Source organism: Streptopelia decaocto, assembly GCF_964273445.1.
Source record: "Streptopelia decaocto genome assembly, chromosome: 12".
Lineage (NCBI taxonomy): Eukaryota > Metazoa > Chordata > Aves > Columbiformes > Columbidae > Streptopelia > Streptopelia decaocto.
Genome location: NC_138667.1, coordinates 17,669,281 through 17,685,103, shown reverse-complemented (window position 1 = coordinate 17,685,103; position 15,823 = coordinate 17,669,281). Strand labels below are relative to the sequence as shown.

General features: G+C 51.6%; 2 protein-coding genes across 2 annotated transcripts; both read right to left on the bottom strand.

Moving 5' to 3' along the window:
* Positions 1 to 5,563: 5,563 nt before the first annotated feature.
* On the bottom strand, positions 5,564 to 8,179 carry LOC309445307 (protocadherin beta-15-like; the record flags this gene model as incomplete). The annotated part of the gene is made up of 1 exon (XM_082063937.1): positions 5,564 to 8,179. The coding sequence occupies exon 1, from the start codon at positions 8,003 to 8,005 to the stop codon at positions 5,564 to 5,566; it is 2,442 nt and encodes an 813-aa protein (XP_081920063.1). The 5' UTR covers positions 8,006 to 8,179.
* A 3,331-nt stretch (positions 8,180 to 11,510) lies between these two features.
* On the bottom strand, positions 11,511 to 15,657 carry LOC309445057 (protocadherin beta-15-like). The gene has a single exon (XM_082063507.1). It carries the CDS (start codon positions 15,492 to 15,494, stop codon positions 13,053 to 13,055), a length of 2,442 nt encoding a protein of 813 aa, XP_081919633.1. The 5' UTR covers positions 15,495 to 15,657; the 3' UTR covers positions 11,511 to 13,052.
* Between the last annotated feature and the right edge of the window lie 166 nt (positions 15,658 to 15,823).

The following is a 15,823-nucleotide window of genomic DNA, read 5'->3' as shown; positions in this document are numbered from 1 at the left end:
CAGCCTGAGGAACTGGAAGGGAGGCGGGTCACAGCAAGGCTTAGGCGTGGACATGCCTGCCGGCCGGCTATTAAAGCGGCTGAAACGGAGGACGGGCTGAGCTCCCTGGGTCGTTTTCCATGTCACCAGTGGGGTGCGACCTGTACAGCGATTCTTCGTCCTTGGCCGCCCCGACTCAGCGGTGGACGCCAGCGTTTACTGCTTCATCCTCTGCTCAGGAGTGTTTCTGAGCGGAGAAAGCAGCGTGATGTCGGAGAAACTGTCGGAACGCGGCTACTGCCCGCGCTCTCGCACCAGCGCAACCGACGCCGCCGGCGGGTACAGCACCTGCGGCGCGTCGTCGTTCTCGTCCACGATCACCAGCCGCACCGACACGTTGCTGCTCAGCGCCGGCGCGCCGCCGTCCTCCGCCCGCACCCACAGCCCCACCTCGCGCACCTCCTCGTAGTCCAACGAGCGCAGCGCGTACAGCGCGCCCGTCTCCGCCTCCACCGACACGGACGACGACAGCGGCGCGCCCCGCACACGCCCCTCCCCCAGCCGGTACCGCACGCGCCCGTTCTGCCCCCAGTCCGCGTCCCACGCCCGCACCCTCAGCACCAGCGCGCCCCCCGCGTTGTTCTCCGGCACACGGCGCTGTAGCGCCTCCGCGAACACCGGCGCGTTGTTCACGTCCAGCACCCGCAGCCACAGCACCGTGCAGCTCCACAGCGCCCGAGACTCGCCGTCCGCCGCCCGCACCGTTACGTTGTACTCCACACCTCCTCCCGGTTCATTTTCTTGCCATCACCACGCGATAGGAGTCCTCGAAGGACTTATTCAAACAGAACGGGAGCAACACTCGCATTCGCCTACAGCAACTGCTGCGCTCTGCCGCTGGGCAGCGGCCACTGCATCGCCGCCTGCTCAGCCAACACCGCTTGCTGCAGCCCCGCGCTTGCCAGCATCCCTGACAACAGCGCTTACACCATCAGGGACAAGCGTGCGTTCAGAAGAGTCTCTCTGAAAAGTCCTGCCATTCCCATTGCTTTCTAAACGGCGCTTCCGACGAGCACCTCGGGAAACCTCGGCAGCTTGTTCAGGCCATCCAGTGCACAAAATAGTCTCTCCCTCTCATAAGGTAAAGATAGTAATAAGCCATCTAGTTATGAACTGCTTGAGACACACGAACCGTCAAGCTGGAACAAACCAAGAGGCAGCAGTTTTACACCAGGAGGGGTTGGTTCCTTGTCATCTAACTGACACATGCTGATTAAGTCTCATTCACAACTCTGTCTATAACAGCTACTCGGGTTAACTGGATAGTCTATCACTTACAGCTTCGTGTCCCAGCCAGAAGCTCAGGGATTAGGAGAGCCATAGAGGCCTGCCAACAATACCCTCCTCTCCAAAATTTTCCTCAATGCTCGATTGGCTGCATCTGCAAACTGCAGAAATGTAACCACTCCACCTTCCTCAGCCAGGGGACCAAATGAGAAAAAAACTCCCAGCCTCTTGAGAACTTTGACCGAGGTTTTCCAATAAGAACATCTCTACAAAGACTACTCTCTCAATTCAAGTGGGTGTTCTTCTTATTTCACTTTTACACACAACTATTACAGTTCAGAAGGTCACAGTTTATGACTGCACCACAACATAGCGTTAGGGTTTCAGATGTTCTGTGCCACACTGCCTTCATTCAAAAAATCTGTTATTATACACGGGGTGAGAGTCATTCTTAAGAGAAATATGTAAGACAATACTCAAAGATGGTTCTTAGAGTAGAAGAAGAACAGGCAAAAATGAGAATGCAAATGCTCTAACACAAAACCAGAAAATCATCTCAGGACAGTTTCCCACTCCCTTCAAGAACTCACTGAATTTGGGAACAACAATGATAAGACCAAAATCGATGGCCAATTCATCTCAATTGTGCCTTCCAACAAAATCCTTTGAAGCAACTTCTGGAGTTTCTTTACAATGCACTCAAAGACAATGAATGTGTTTTCACAACTCTGTATACTTATCACCTTTTAGCAGGCACTTCCACTACATCAAAATTTAACAAGTGGGACAGAAGACAAGCTTGGCAAAACAGGGAACTCCTCAGAGAGTTCATGAGGAAAAAGAAATTGTATCATCTCTGAAAGTATGGTCAGGCTTTGCAGGAAGATTGCAGAGCTTTGATTCCTATATGTAGATATAGGACATGAAAGGCCAGAGACCAGTAGAGATGAAACTGGCCAGTGGTGTATCAGACAACAAGAAAGGGTTTCTAAAGTACATTAATAACAAGAGGAGGTCCAAAGAAAACATTGGATTGATAGTTGTTGAAGCTGGTCACTTGACTGACAGGGATGAAGAAGAACTGGAGGTATTGAATGCTTTTCTTGCCTCAGGCTTCAATTATACTGATAGATCTTGTGCTCTCCCATCCACTGAGTCAGAGGACAAGTTCAGGAACAGTGACTTGCCTTTTGTGGACACTGAAGTTTTAAGGGACCAGCTCTACCAGTTGAATGTTCACAAGTCCATGGGGCTGATGGGATTCATCCCAGAGGACTGAAAGAGCTGATGGATGTTACAGGAGGACCCTCTTGATTACCTGCAAAGGTCTTGCGTATCTACAGAGGTCCCTGCTGATGGGAAGCTGGCCAGTGTTCTTCCAATCTACAGGAAGTGTGTGAGGGTCTTCCAGACCCAGGAATCTACAGACCTGTTTGTCTAACCTCAGTTCCTGGAAAAAATATGGTGACAATCATAGTGGGTACTAATGAAAGAACATTTAAAGAACAACACAATAATCAGGCACAGTCAACGCGGGCTCACCAAGCAAAAGTCCTGTTTAACTAATTTGACACCTTTCTAGGATAAGGTCACCTGCCTCAAGGATGAAGCGAAGGTGGTGGCTATATTTTTCCTGGATTTTAGTAAGGCTTTAGATACTGTCCTGCACAGTATCCTTCTGGACACATTGTCCAGCTGTGAGAAAAGCAGGTCACGGTGTGCTGGGTGAAGAAGTGGCCGAAGTGTAAAGCACAAAGGGCTATAGTGAATGGGATGACATCTCACTGGTGACCAATTATCACAGGTGTTCCTCACGGTACATTTCTAGTCTCAGCTCTGTTTAAAATTTCATCAATGATATAGATGCAGACCCTCATAATTGAAAAGAAAGAGTGCCCCATTTCAGACATTCAAGCCATTTTAGGATTTTCCTGCAAGAGTAAAATTCTTTTCATCATTAATGGTGTCACAGTAAAAGAAGTTCCTATGTAGACTTCTTGCTTCCAGGGGGTTTTCTCACCAGCACCACATGGGAGATGCTTGCACATTCCTTGGTTACGATGAGTTGAGTTTATCTTTCCACCACAGGATTTGTGCAGCACAACAAAGCACAGGACAGTACACTCAGGCCTGTGTCTGAAAGGAGCATCCTAGGAGGTGGATGTCAGTCTCTTCCCAAGTAGTAAGTGATAGGACAAGAGTAAATTCGCTTAAGTCGTGCCAGGAGAAGTTTATATTGGAGGTTAAGAAAAATTTCTTCACCAAAAGGATTGTCAAGCACTGGAACAAGCTCCCCAGGGAAGCAGCTGACTCACAATCCCTCAATGTAGCACTCAGAGACATGGTTTAGTGATGGACTTGGTAGTTCTATGTTTATGGTTGGACTTAATGGTCTCAAGGATCTTTTCTAACCTAAATGTTTCTGTGATCCTACTGAGGTTAATTGGATACCGGATCATTCGCTCCTCTGCATGCAGTCATCTTGTGGTCAGCAGCACTTCACCAACCTGTCTTCCAGACTTATCTTTTCATCAGGGACTTGTGGAAGGGATGGCTGTATTCCTTTGCATTTCCCAAGAACCAAGCCTCTCCGTGGTAGCTGTTTTCACCCACCAGATGCCCACCAATGATTCCCAAAGTAACAAGTGTGCTGTCCATCTGCCATCCATCATCTGAAACCCCTACACACTGTCACAAAAACTTTGTGCTCACACACCTCCCAGTTCCCATCCACAGCTGGAGCTGCTGGGGAAGTTGGAAAGGCCACTCCACCCACCTCACTGCTTTGATGAGGCCTTTGCACACCCAAGGTCACTCTTAGGGCAGGAGTGTTTGTCCTGACCTGGATCGAACTGGGTCCTGTCGCAGCCAGCAGCTCAGTGCTCTGAAGACCTGTAGAGACCTGCCAGCAATTCCCTTCTCCCACAGTTTTCCAGAAAGCTCTATTGCTGTATCTCCAAAATTAAGATATGTACCTGCTCAACCTTACCTCAGTAAGGGAAGAAAGTGTGAAAAAAATACCAAACACCCAGCCTCCTGAAAGCTTTCCCAAAATGAATATCTCTAAAAAGACTGTCTCCACACACAGCATTGAGGTGTTTATTTCACTTTTATACACAACTGTATCATGGTTAACAATGTTACAGTATATAAGTACAGCACAACAGAGTCTGAGGGTTTCCCAATACTCCATGCCACACTGTATTCAATCAGTCTGTTATTATACATGGGGTGACAGTCCTTCTCAAGAGGAATAGGTAAGATAATGCTTAAACACAGTTCACAAAGCAGAAGGAGAAAGGGCAAAAAGGAGAATGCAAAAGCTCTGCACAAACCCAGGAAATCATCTCAGGACAGTGTTGTACTCCCATCATGAAGCCTCTGAATTTGCGAACAACAATGCCAAGAACAAATTCAACACCCTATTTCCAAGATCATCTTGATTCTGTCTTCAGAGAAACTCCTTAGAATTGAATTCTGGAGTTTCCTTACAATGCACTCAAAGACAATGAATGTGTCTTTATAACTCTGTACGCTTACAGTCTATGCCAACACTGTTTGTATTCTTATAATTTCAAGCTAATCCCAAGCAGACAGACAGTCCATGCACCTTCATCACACATGCCAAAGCAAAGTCTCATTCTGCATGTTGCTGTTCTCCCCTAGAGAAAACAAGATTGCTGTTCTCCAAGAGTAAACATTGCATCACAAACAGTTTGATGTGAGCAACTCCCTGCTTCAGCAGACAGCACTAGGGCAGCATATGCAGACACACAATGGCTGTATGGACAGACCTAGTGACAAGAAGGCACAACACACAGATGTCACACATCTCAGACACAGAGACATCCAGAACTCAGAGCAGAAAAAGCCCCATGCTTGCACCACATGGTAACACAGTACTCACAACTTCCTTGCTTTCCTGACCCAGGAGAAGGGCTACATGGAGGTGGTCTGTCTGTCCAATGGTGCCATTGTGTTACAGCAGAGAAAAAGAGGCCCTCTTACAGCAAGTGAGACAGGAAATTATCTGGGGCACTGGAACTAATCCCACTCTTGAAGCATTTCGGAAAGACCTATATCACAGCTGAAACATTGTTCCCTATCAGAGAACCATTAGAGGGTTTGGAGGATTTTTTGGAGGGGGAGACAATCTTTCATTGTACTTAACACTTGAGGCAAATCAGTGACATTAGTTGCAAATGCAAATTAACTCTGATGGAAACATGGCCGTATGTTGAAGCCCACATCCCTTCCTATCATGAGGCCTGAAAACTGTGGCTGTGCTGACTCCACACTATTTAAAAGAAAGACTATTGAACTGCTCTGCAGAGAGCATCCCTTGGTTGTCTGGTGCCACATCCTCCAGGGTGATAGGGCCACAGGTGAAATCCTGTTCATCATCAGTTCCCCTGCCCATGGTGCAGTGCTGTGGTGGCAGGCTGGGGAGGATGGGCTTCAGGAACTTGAACTCGCTGTTGCCTGAGCCTGTTGTGAGGCTGATCTCATAGCAATCGGGGTGGGGCAGGGTAGCTGCAGCTGCTGCATCAGCCAGGCCGCCCTGCATTGTTCCAACACTGTAGAACACGTGCCCACCCTTCATTTCCCTTCTCATGCACACCTTGCGAGTGACAAATGCTGCCATGGATGCAAGGAAGAGGAGTGAGACAAAGACCAATGAAATGATTAAATACATTGTTAGGGAGTCACCCTCATCCTCTGTGGCCAGGCTGCTGTGTGGTAGGTGCAGGTCTGAGAAGTCATGCAGCAGGAGTGCACTCAGCGATGCTGTGGCTGACAGTGGTGGCTGACCATTGTCTCGCACCAGAATGACAAGCTTCTGCTTCACAGGGTCTCTCTCTGTCACGGGCCTCCTCAGCCGCACCTCCCCACTTTGGGCACCCACAACAAATAGCCCAGGGTCAGTGGCCCTCAGCAGGTGGTACGAGAGCCATGAGTTCTGCCCCGAGTCAGTATCAACAGCCACCACTTTGGTGACAAGGTACCCGGCCTCAGCTGACATGGGCACCAGCTCACTGGATGGTGGGCTGCTGTCCTGTGAGGGGTACAGCACCAGTGGTGCATTGTCATTCTCATCTACCACAACAAGGCGGACAGTGACGTTGGCACTGAGAGCAGGAGACCCTGCGTCAGAAGCACTCACAAAGACCTCGATCTGCTTCACTTGCTCATAGTCCAGAGGCCGCAACACAAACACATCCCCATTCTCAGAATTCACAGAGATACAGGAGCAGGGAGGCTGCTCTGTGGGGTGGGCTGGTAACAGGGAATAGGTCACCTTGGCATTCGACCCTGTGTCAGCATCCACAGCGCTGACAGCTCCAACAAGCACTGTAGGGACATTATTCTCATGCACATACATGGTGTACGATGTCTGGTTGAAGACAGGTGCATTGTCATTCACATCAGAGATGTCCACTGTGAAGGTCTGGGTGGCTGTGAGAGGAGGTGACCCCGCGTCTGCTGCTGTGACCCTCAGGATGTACTGTGCTGTCTCTTCCCGGTCCAGTAAGCTCACAGTTACCAGCTCATAGTAATTCTTATAGGCTGGTTGCAGGGAGAATGACAGCTGGTCCTCAAGGGCACAGGAGATCTTCCCATTGGCTCCAGAATCTCTGTCCCTGACAGCAAAGAGGGCGACCACTGTCCCAGGTAATGCGTTTTCAGGGAGGGGGCTGCTGAAGGTTCTGACCACCAATTCTGGAGCATTGTCATTCACATCCACCACCTCCACCAACACCTTGCAGATTGCTGACAGGCCACCACCATCAGTGGCCTGCACACTGAGTTCATATTTCTCTGCAGCCTCAAAGTCCAGAGGCTTTCTTAGTTTAATTTCGCCACTCACAGGATCAATCACAAATGCCGAGCCACTCTGGCCCACAACTTGCCTGAACTGATAGGAAATGTCCCCATTAGGTCCTTCATCCAGATCAGCTGCCACCACACTGAGAACAACAGAGCCTTCTGGTGCATTTTCCAAAACCTTCCCAACATACACTCTCTTCGTGAAGACTGGAGCATTGTCATTTGCATCTAGAACAACAATGTGGATTTGTGTGGTCCCACTCCTGGAAGGAGAGTCCCCATCCATCGCAATAAGTGTGAAACCAATCTCTGCCTGCTCCTCTCTGTCCAGCGGCTTTTCCAAGACCAGTTCCACGTACTTCTCATCCTCACTCTGACCCCCAAAGGACACACTAAAGTACTCGTTCTCGGGAGAGATGCTGTAAGCCTGGATGCTGTTGCTGCCAATATCCAGGTCCCGAGCCCCCACCAGTGGGAAACGTGAACCCGGGTTGCTTGTTTCCGGGATCTTAAAAGTGACTTGTTCCTCGGAAAAAACGGGCGCATGGTCATTAATGTCCTCCACGGTCACCTCGACCCGCAAGAACTGCAGGGGGTTGGCCAGCACCAGCTCGAAGGGCAGCGTGCAGGTAGCGGCCTGCCCGCACAGCTCCTCCCGGTCCAGCCTCTCCGCCACGACCAGCCGGCCGGTGCCGCGCTCTAAGCGAAAGTGCTGCCGGCCGTCCTCCGAGGCCAGGCGGGCGCGGCGAGCCCAGAGCTGCGCCGGGGCCAGCCCCGCGTCCTCCGCCACGTTGGCTACCACCGAGCCGCTCTCCCCCTCCTCGGCTACGGAGTAGCGCAGGAGCTGGGAGCGAACGTGCGGCAGGGACAGGAAAGCAGAGAGACAAAGCACTTGCCTTGCGATCGCCATGTCGGGCCGGTCCGGGACAGCCTCCGTCTCGCGGATCGCCCGCGCAGTCCTCCGCGGAAAGCGGCGCCCGGCAGCAACGCAGCGGGCGCCTTCTTTATCTGACTCCCTTCTTCCTTCCTTCTCGCCGAGTCCTGTTGGTGGACCAGAGCGCGGCTGCCGTAGCCCGGCAGCGAATGGCACAGGGCACCGCTCACTCCCGCTCGCCACCACCGCTGCTGTCCGGCCGGGCTCGGCTGGGCAGGGCCGGACCGGGCTCGGCCGCCTCCCCGCTCGCAGCCGCTCGGCGACGCCTTGGCCGGGAGCGCCACCCTGCGGCCCGCCGCCAGACTGCGCCCGCCGCCGCTCGCTGCCGCTTAGCACCCGCCTTGCACCGGCGCACGGACCTGCGCGCACACGCGCGGCTGTGGCCGCTCTCCTCCCTGGGGTCCCGCGGCAGGACGGGCACTCAGCGCGCCGGGGAGGGAAGCGCAGGGACGGAGAGACGAGAGCCCTCCGTGCGAACGGGCCGCGTTGACACCTGCCCCGCGTCTTTCCTCACTCCCCGCTGCCATTAGCCCGCGAGCATGTGTGCGCCTGCCTGCCGGCCGGTCAAGCTGTGGCATTGGAGAAACACGGAGACAAAGCCGGCACAGGGCATTTCCCACGGGCAAGATGAAGCGAAGGCTGAGCCCGGAGGGTCTGAGACGCCTTCCCCGGACGGAGAAACACGGCAAGAGTCTCCACGGGTGTAGCACACAGAGAATAGCAGGAGACTGCGTTAGATGGACTCTGGGATATCAGACTGTGGGCAGGGAATGGAGGCGGGTCCCAGCAAGGTTCAAGCGGTGACTTGAGCGGGAGGAGGGGCTGTGCTTCCCTCTCTCCACCGCGCAGAAGCTACGCAGCGGCTCTTCATCCTTGCCCGGCCCTGCCTCAGCGCTGAACGAGAACTGGAATTCGCTCTTCCTCGAGCCGCTGGTCAGGCATGATGCATAGCGGTAAGCCGGAGACAGAGCGCCCTTATCAACCCCGTCTACGCCTTCTGTGTGGAAGTAGCTGTTAGCGCCGCAACGGAGCAGAGGGAGGCGAAAGTCGTGCTCGGAGTCGAGTCTCATGCAGCTCGGCCGCCGAAAAGGCGACGACGGAGAGGTTCAAGAACGAAGAGTATCATCCCAGGGAGGCGATCAGGTAGAGGGTACGCAGGTGCCTTCGGCCGCCATCGGCTATGGAGGCTCCTCCCCTCAGAAGCGTGGTTGAGCTGGAGAAAGCAGAAGCCCCACACAGGGCGGTGCTGAGGGTGCCAGTGACGGAGCGCGGCGGCTGTCCGCGGTCTCGCAGCAGCACGAAGAGGCTCTGCCGGGGCGTATGGAGGCCTGCCCGGTCCCCGCCGTTCGCATCTCACCGGTCCAGAGGGAACGGGAGCGTCACTCGCAGCCACCGACAGCAACTGCAGCGCTCTGGCGCTCGACTGCGACCTCCGCCTCGCCCCCCTCCCACTCCTGCTCAGCCAGCAGCACCTGCTGCAGCCCCACCCTTGCCAGCATCCCTGAAAACAATGCTTACAAAATCAGGGACATGCGTGCGCTCAGGAGAGTCTCTCTGACAAGCCCTGCCCACCACATTGCTTCATAACGGCACCTCCAACGATTCCCTCCGGAAACCTCAGCAAAGTGTTCAGGTCCTGCAGTGCACAAAATAGTCTCCCCTCTCATAAGCTAAAAACAGGAATAAGCCATCTGGTTATTAATTGCCTGAGACACACGAACCGTTGAGTTGAAACAACCCAAGAGGCAGCAGTTTTACACCAGGAGGGGTTGGTTCCTTGCCATTTTACTAAGAGACACATGCTGATTAAGTCTCATTCACAACTCTGTCAATTATACCTCACACCATTGGGAGAGATTAGCACAGAAAAACCGACGTCCCTTTAGATGTGGAGAACCCTGAGCAGAAGAGCGTCACACCACTCCGGCCACACAGAGCATGCCATGCAGACCTTGGTCATAGGAAAGAATGAGCGTCCCCTTTTCAGTCATTCCAGACATTACAGTACTTCTTTGCAAAAAAGCAATTCTCTTAATTATTTTGAGTGTCACAGTAAAATAACTGTTGTCTGGATGTCTTTATTCCAGGTATCTGTTTCACTAGCACCAAGTGGGAACTCCCTGCATTTTTTGTTTACAATGAGCAGAGTTTATCACTCTGCTACAGAATTTCTGCAGCACAACACAGTACAGGACACCTCAAGCCTGTGCCTGAATGGATATTGTAAGGAAAAGTTATTGGAAAAGTTATGGTGACAATCATAGTGGGTACTACTGAAAGGCATTTAAAGGACAACAAAATAATAAGGTACAGTCAACATAGACTCACCAAGGGAAAGTCCTGTTTAACTAATTGGACATCTTTCTAGGATAAGGTCATATGCCTCATGGATGAAGGGAAGCTGGTGGCTGTAGTTTGCCTGGATTCTCGTAAGGCTTTAGATACTGTCCCACACAGCATCCTTCTAGACACACTGTCCAACTGTGAGATGAACAAGTCCATGGTGATCTGACTGAAGAAGTGGCTGAAGTGTAAAGCTCAAAGAGCTGTAATGAATGGGGTGGCATCTTGCTGGTGACCAACCACCACAGATGTTCATCAGGGTACATTTCTAGGCCCAGCTCTGTTTAATATTTTCATCAATGATCTAAAGGTAGACCATTGTCACAGAAAATAAAGAGTGCACCCATTTCAGTCGTTCAAGAAATTTTAGGACTTTTCTGAAAGAAAGAAATTGTCTTCATAATTTCTTGTGCCACAGTAAAAGAAGTTCCCGTGTAGACTTTTTGCTTGCAGAGGGCTTTCTCCCCAGCACCATGTGGGAGATGCTTGTACATTTCTTGGTTACATTGAGTTGAGTTTATGCTTCCACCACAGGATTCATGCAGCAAACCAAAAATGTGTGCCATCTTCATGCCATCCATCTTCTGAAACTCCTACACATTTAGTGTCACAAACACTTCATACTCAAACACCTCAGAGCTCCCATCTGCAGCTGGAGTTGTCTGGAGAGACGGAAAGGTCACTCCCAACACCTCACTGCTTCGACGAGGCTTTTGCACACCCAGGGTCACTCTTAGGCAGGGACCAGCTTCCCCTGACCAGGACCAACTGGGTCCTGTCACAGCCAGAAGTTCACTGCTCTGAAGACCTGTAGAGACCTGCCAGTAATTCCATTCTCCCACAGTTTTTCAGAATGCTCTATTGTCTGCATCTTGAAAATGCAGAAATGTACCCGCTCAACCTTACGTCAGTAAGGGAACAAAATGAGAAAAAAAAGAAAAAATCAATCTAGCCTCCTGAAAACTTTCCCAAAAAGAACATTTTTACAAATACTGTCTCCACACACGGCATTGAGGGGTTCTCTTTATTTTACTTTTACATGCAACAGTATCATGGTTAACAATGGTACAGCTTGTAAGTGCAGCACAGCACAGCCTGAGGGTTTCCAAATATTCCATGCCACACTACATTCATTTTAACAGTCTGTTATTATACATGGGGTGACAGTCCTTCTTATGAGAAATAAGTAAGGAAATGCTCAAATACAGTTCACAAAGCAGAAGGAGAAAGGGCAAAAAGGAGAATGCAAAAGCTCTACACAAACCCAGAAAATAATCTTGAGACAGCTTTCCACTTCCAGCAAGAAGCCTCTGAATTTGGGAACAACAATGACAGGACCAAATTCAACAAACCCTTTCCAAGCTCATCTTGATTCTATCTTCAGACAAACTCATTTGAAGTGAATTTTGGAGTCTTCTTACAATGCACTCAAAGACAATGAATGTGTTTTCACAACTGTACAGTTAGAGTCTATGCCAACATTGTTATTTTTATTTAAGTTTTAGCCATAAATGCATTACAATTCAGAATAACACAGTTTATAACTGCAGCACAAGAGAGTGTGAGGGTTTCCAAAAATTCCATGCTACACTGCCTTCATTCACACAATGCCTTATTAAACATGGGGTGACAGTCCTTCTTAAGAGGAACAGGTCAAAGACGGTTCACAAAGAAAGAGAAAGGGCAGAAAGGAGAATGCAAAAGCTCTGCACAAACCCAGAAAATCATCTCAGGACAGATTTCCACTCCCATCAAGAAGCCTCTGAATTTGGGAACAGCAATGACAAGGCCCAGCTCATTCTCTCTTTTCCAGTTCATCTTGATTCTACCTTCAGACAAGCTCCTTTTAAGTGACTTGTGGAGTTGCCACACAATGCATTCAAAGACAAAGACCGTGTTTTCCCAATTCAGTACAATTATAGTCTCTACCAACATTGTTTGTGCTGCTGTAATTTCAAGGCACTCCCAAGGAGAATGTCTACCCTTCCACCTCTCTCTCATGTGCCAAAGTAAGGCCCCATTCTACATGTTGCTGCTCCCTACTAGAGAAGATGAGACTGCTGTATCAAAAGGGTCAAGATACCTTTCTTACTGATGATCTGGAAGTTCACGGATCAAAATGGGTGGATGTGAGCTACTCCCTGCTTCACCAGGCAGCACTAGGGCACCACAGGCAGACACAGAATGGCTGTACAGACAGATATAGTGACCAGAAGACAAAACACACAGAGCCCAAATATCTCAGGAACAGAGACAGCCAGAACCCAGTACTCACAACTTCCTTGCTTTCCTGACCAGGACAAGGTGAATGTGCAATTCAGAGAGCAGGTGATTTGTCTGCCAGACTGTGCTGTTGGGTTACAGCAGAGAATAAGAGGGCCATGGTCTTGCCTAACAGCAAGTGAGACAAGAAATTAGCTGGGGGCTCTGGAACACACCTCACTCTTAAAGCATTTCAGAAATGGCTGTAAGAGAGCTGACACATATGATGAACTGTCTGACAAAGCCTTTTGGTTCATTTTGCAAGGGGGAGACAGCTTTCATCTGACTAAAAATTTGAAGGGACACAATATTGCCAATTGATAATGCAGATTAACTCTGAAGGAATCATTGCCACACATTGTAGCCCATAACTATTCCTATCACAACACATGAAGCCTCTGGCTGTGCTGACACAATGTTAATGAAAGGAAAGACTATCGAACTGCTCCGCAGAGAGTGTCCCTGGCTTGTCTGGTGCCACATGCTCCATGGAGATAGGGCCACAGGGGAAATCCTGTTCATTGTCAGTGCCCCTGCCCATGGTGCAGTGCTGTGGTGGCAGGCTGGGGAGGATGGGCTTCAGGAACTTGAACTCGCTGTTGCCCGAGCCTGTTGTGAGGCTGATCTCATAGCAATAGGGGTGGGGCAGGGTCCCTGCAGCTGCTGCATCAGCCAGGCTGCTCTGCAGGTTACCGGCATCGTAAAACACGTGCCCACCTTTCAACTCCTTTCTCTTGCAAACCTTGTGAGTAACAAAGGCTGCCACAGATGTGAGGAAGAGGACTGAGACAAAGACCAATGAAATTATTAAATACATTGTTAGGGAGCCATCCTCATCCGCCATGGCAAGGCTGCTCTGTGGTAGGCGAACATCTGAGAAGTCACTGAGCAGAAGCGCGCTCAGTGACGCTGTGGCTGACAGTGGTGGCTGCCCATTGTCTCGCACCAGAACAACAAGCTTCTGCTTCATGGGGTCTCTCTCTGTCACAGGCCTCCTCAGCCGCACCTCCCCACTTTGGGCACCCACCACAAACAGCCCAGGATCAGTGGCCCTCAGCAGGTGGTACGAGAGCCATGAGTTCTGTCCTGAGTCAGCATCGACGGCCACCACTTTGGTGACCAGGTACCCTGCCTCAGCTGATATGGGCACCAGCTCACTGGACAGAGGGCTGGTGTCCTGTGAGGGGTACAGCACCAGTGGCGCATTGTCATTCTCATCCACCACAACAAGGCGGACAGTGACATTGGCATTGAGGGCAGGAGATCCCGCATCAGAGGCACGCACTAAGACTTCAATCTGCTTCACCTGTTCATAGTCCAGAGGCCGCAACACAAACATATCCCCATTCTCAGAGTTCACAGAGATGCAGGAGCAGGGAGGCTGCTCTGTGGGGTTGGCTGGTACCAGGGAATAGGTCATCTTGGCATTGGACCCTGTGTCGGCATCTGCAGCGCTGACAGCTCCAACAAGCACCGTGGGGACATTGTTCTCACGCACATACATGGTGTATGAGGTCTGGTTGAAGACAGGAGCATTGTCATTCACATCAGAGATGTCCACTGTGAAGGTCTGGGTGGTTGTGAGAGGAGGTGACCCCGCATCTGCTGCTGTGACACTCAGGATGTACTGTGCTGTCTCTTCCCGGTCCAGCGTGCTCACAGTCACCAGCTCATAGTAATTCTTATAGGCTGGTCGCAGGGAGAATGACAGCTGGTCCTCAAGGGCACAGGAGACCTTCCCATTGGCTCCAGAATCTTTATCCTTGACATTAAAGAGGGCGACCACTGTCCCCGGTAATGCATTTTCAGGGAGGGGGCTGCTGAAGGAACTGACCACCAACTCTGGTGCATTGTCATTCACATCCACCACCTCCACCAACACCTTGCAGATTGCTGACAGGCCACCACCATCAGTGGCTCGTACACTGAGCTCATGATTCTCTGCTGTCTCAAAGTCCAGAGGCTTTGTGAGTTTAATTTCACCACTCACAGGGTCAATGACAAATGCTGAGTCACTGCGGCTCACTGCTTGGCTGAACTGATAGGAGATGTCCCCATTAGGTCCTGCATCCAGATCAGTCGCCAGTACGCTGAGAACAACAGAGCCTTCTGGTGCATTTTCCAAAACCTGCCCAACATACAGATCCTGGGCAAAGATGGGAGAATTGTCATTTACATCCAGAACAATAATGCGGATTTGGGTGGTTCCACTCCTGGGCGGAGATCCCCCGTCCATGGCAATGAGACTGAAACCCATCTCCGACTGCTCCTCTCTGTCTAGCGGCTTTTCCAGGACCAGTTCAACATATTTCTTGCCCTTAATCCGAGTCCCAAAGGACACACTAAAGTACCCATTCTCAGGAGTTATGCTGTAAGCCTGGATGCTGTTGCTGCCAATATCCAGGTCCCGAGCTCCCTCCAGTGGGAAACGCGAGCCCGGGTGGCTTAGTTCTAGGATCTTAAAAGTGACTTGTTCCTCCGGGAAAAGGGGCGCATGGTCATTAATGTCCTCCACGGTCACCTCGACCCGCAAGAACTGCAGGGGGTTGGCCAGCACCAGCTCGAAGGGCAGCGTGCAGGTAGCGGCCTGCCCGCACAGCTCCTCCCGGTCCAGCCTCTCCGCCACGACCAGCCGGCCGGTGCCGCGCTCTAAGCGAAAGTGCTGCCGGCCGTCCTCCGAGGCCAGGCGGGCGCGGCGAGCCGAGAGCTGCGCCGGGGCCAGCCCCGCGTCCTCCGCCACGTTGGCTACCACCGAGCCGCTCTCCCCCTCCTCGGCTACGGAGTAGCGCAGGAGCTCAGAACGACAGTGCACCAGGGACAGGAAAGCAGAGAAACAAAGCACTTGCCTTGCGATCGCCATGTCGGGCCGGTCCGGGACAGCCTCCGTATCACGGATCGCTCGCGCAGTCCTCCGCGGAAGCAGCGCGGCGTAGGGCAGGCGGGCGGGCGCTTCCCCTCTCTCCCTTCTTCCTTCCTTCTCGCCGAGTCCTGTTTCTGACACACAGCGAGGCTCCCGTGGTCCGGGAACGGATGGCAGGGGGCACCGCTCGCTGCCGCCGCAACTGCTTCCCGGACGGGCTGGGCTGGGCAGGGCCGGGTCGGGCTCGTCAGACTCCGAACTCGCAGCCGCTCGGCGACGTCTTAGCTGGGAGCGCCATCCTGCGGCCCGCCGCTAGAATGCACCCGCCG

Coding starts and splice junctions, on each gene's coding strand:
- LOC309445057 (XM_082063507.1), bottom strand. CDS start 15,494: ATGGCGATCGCAAGGCAAGTGCTTTGTTTCTCTGCTTTCCTGTCCCTG.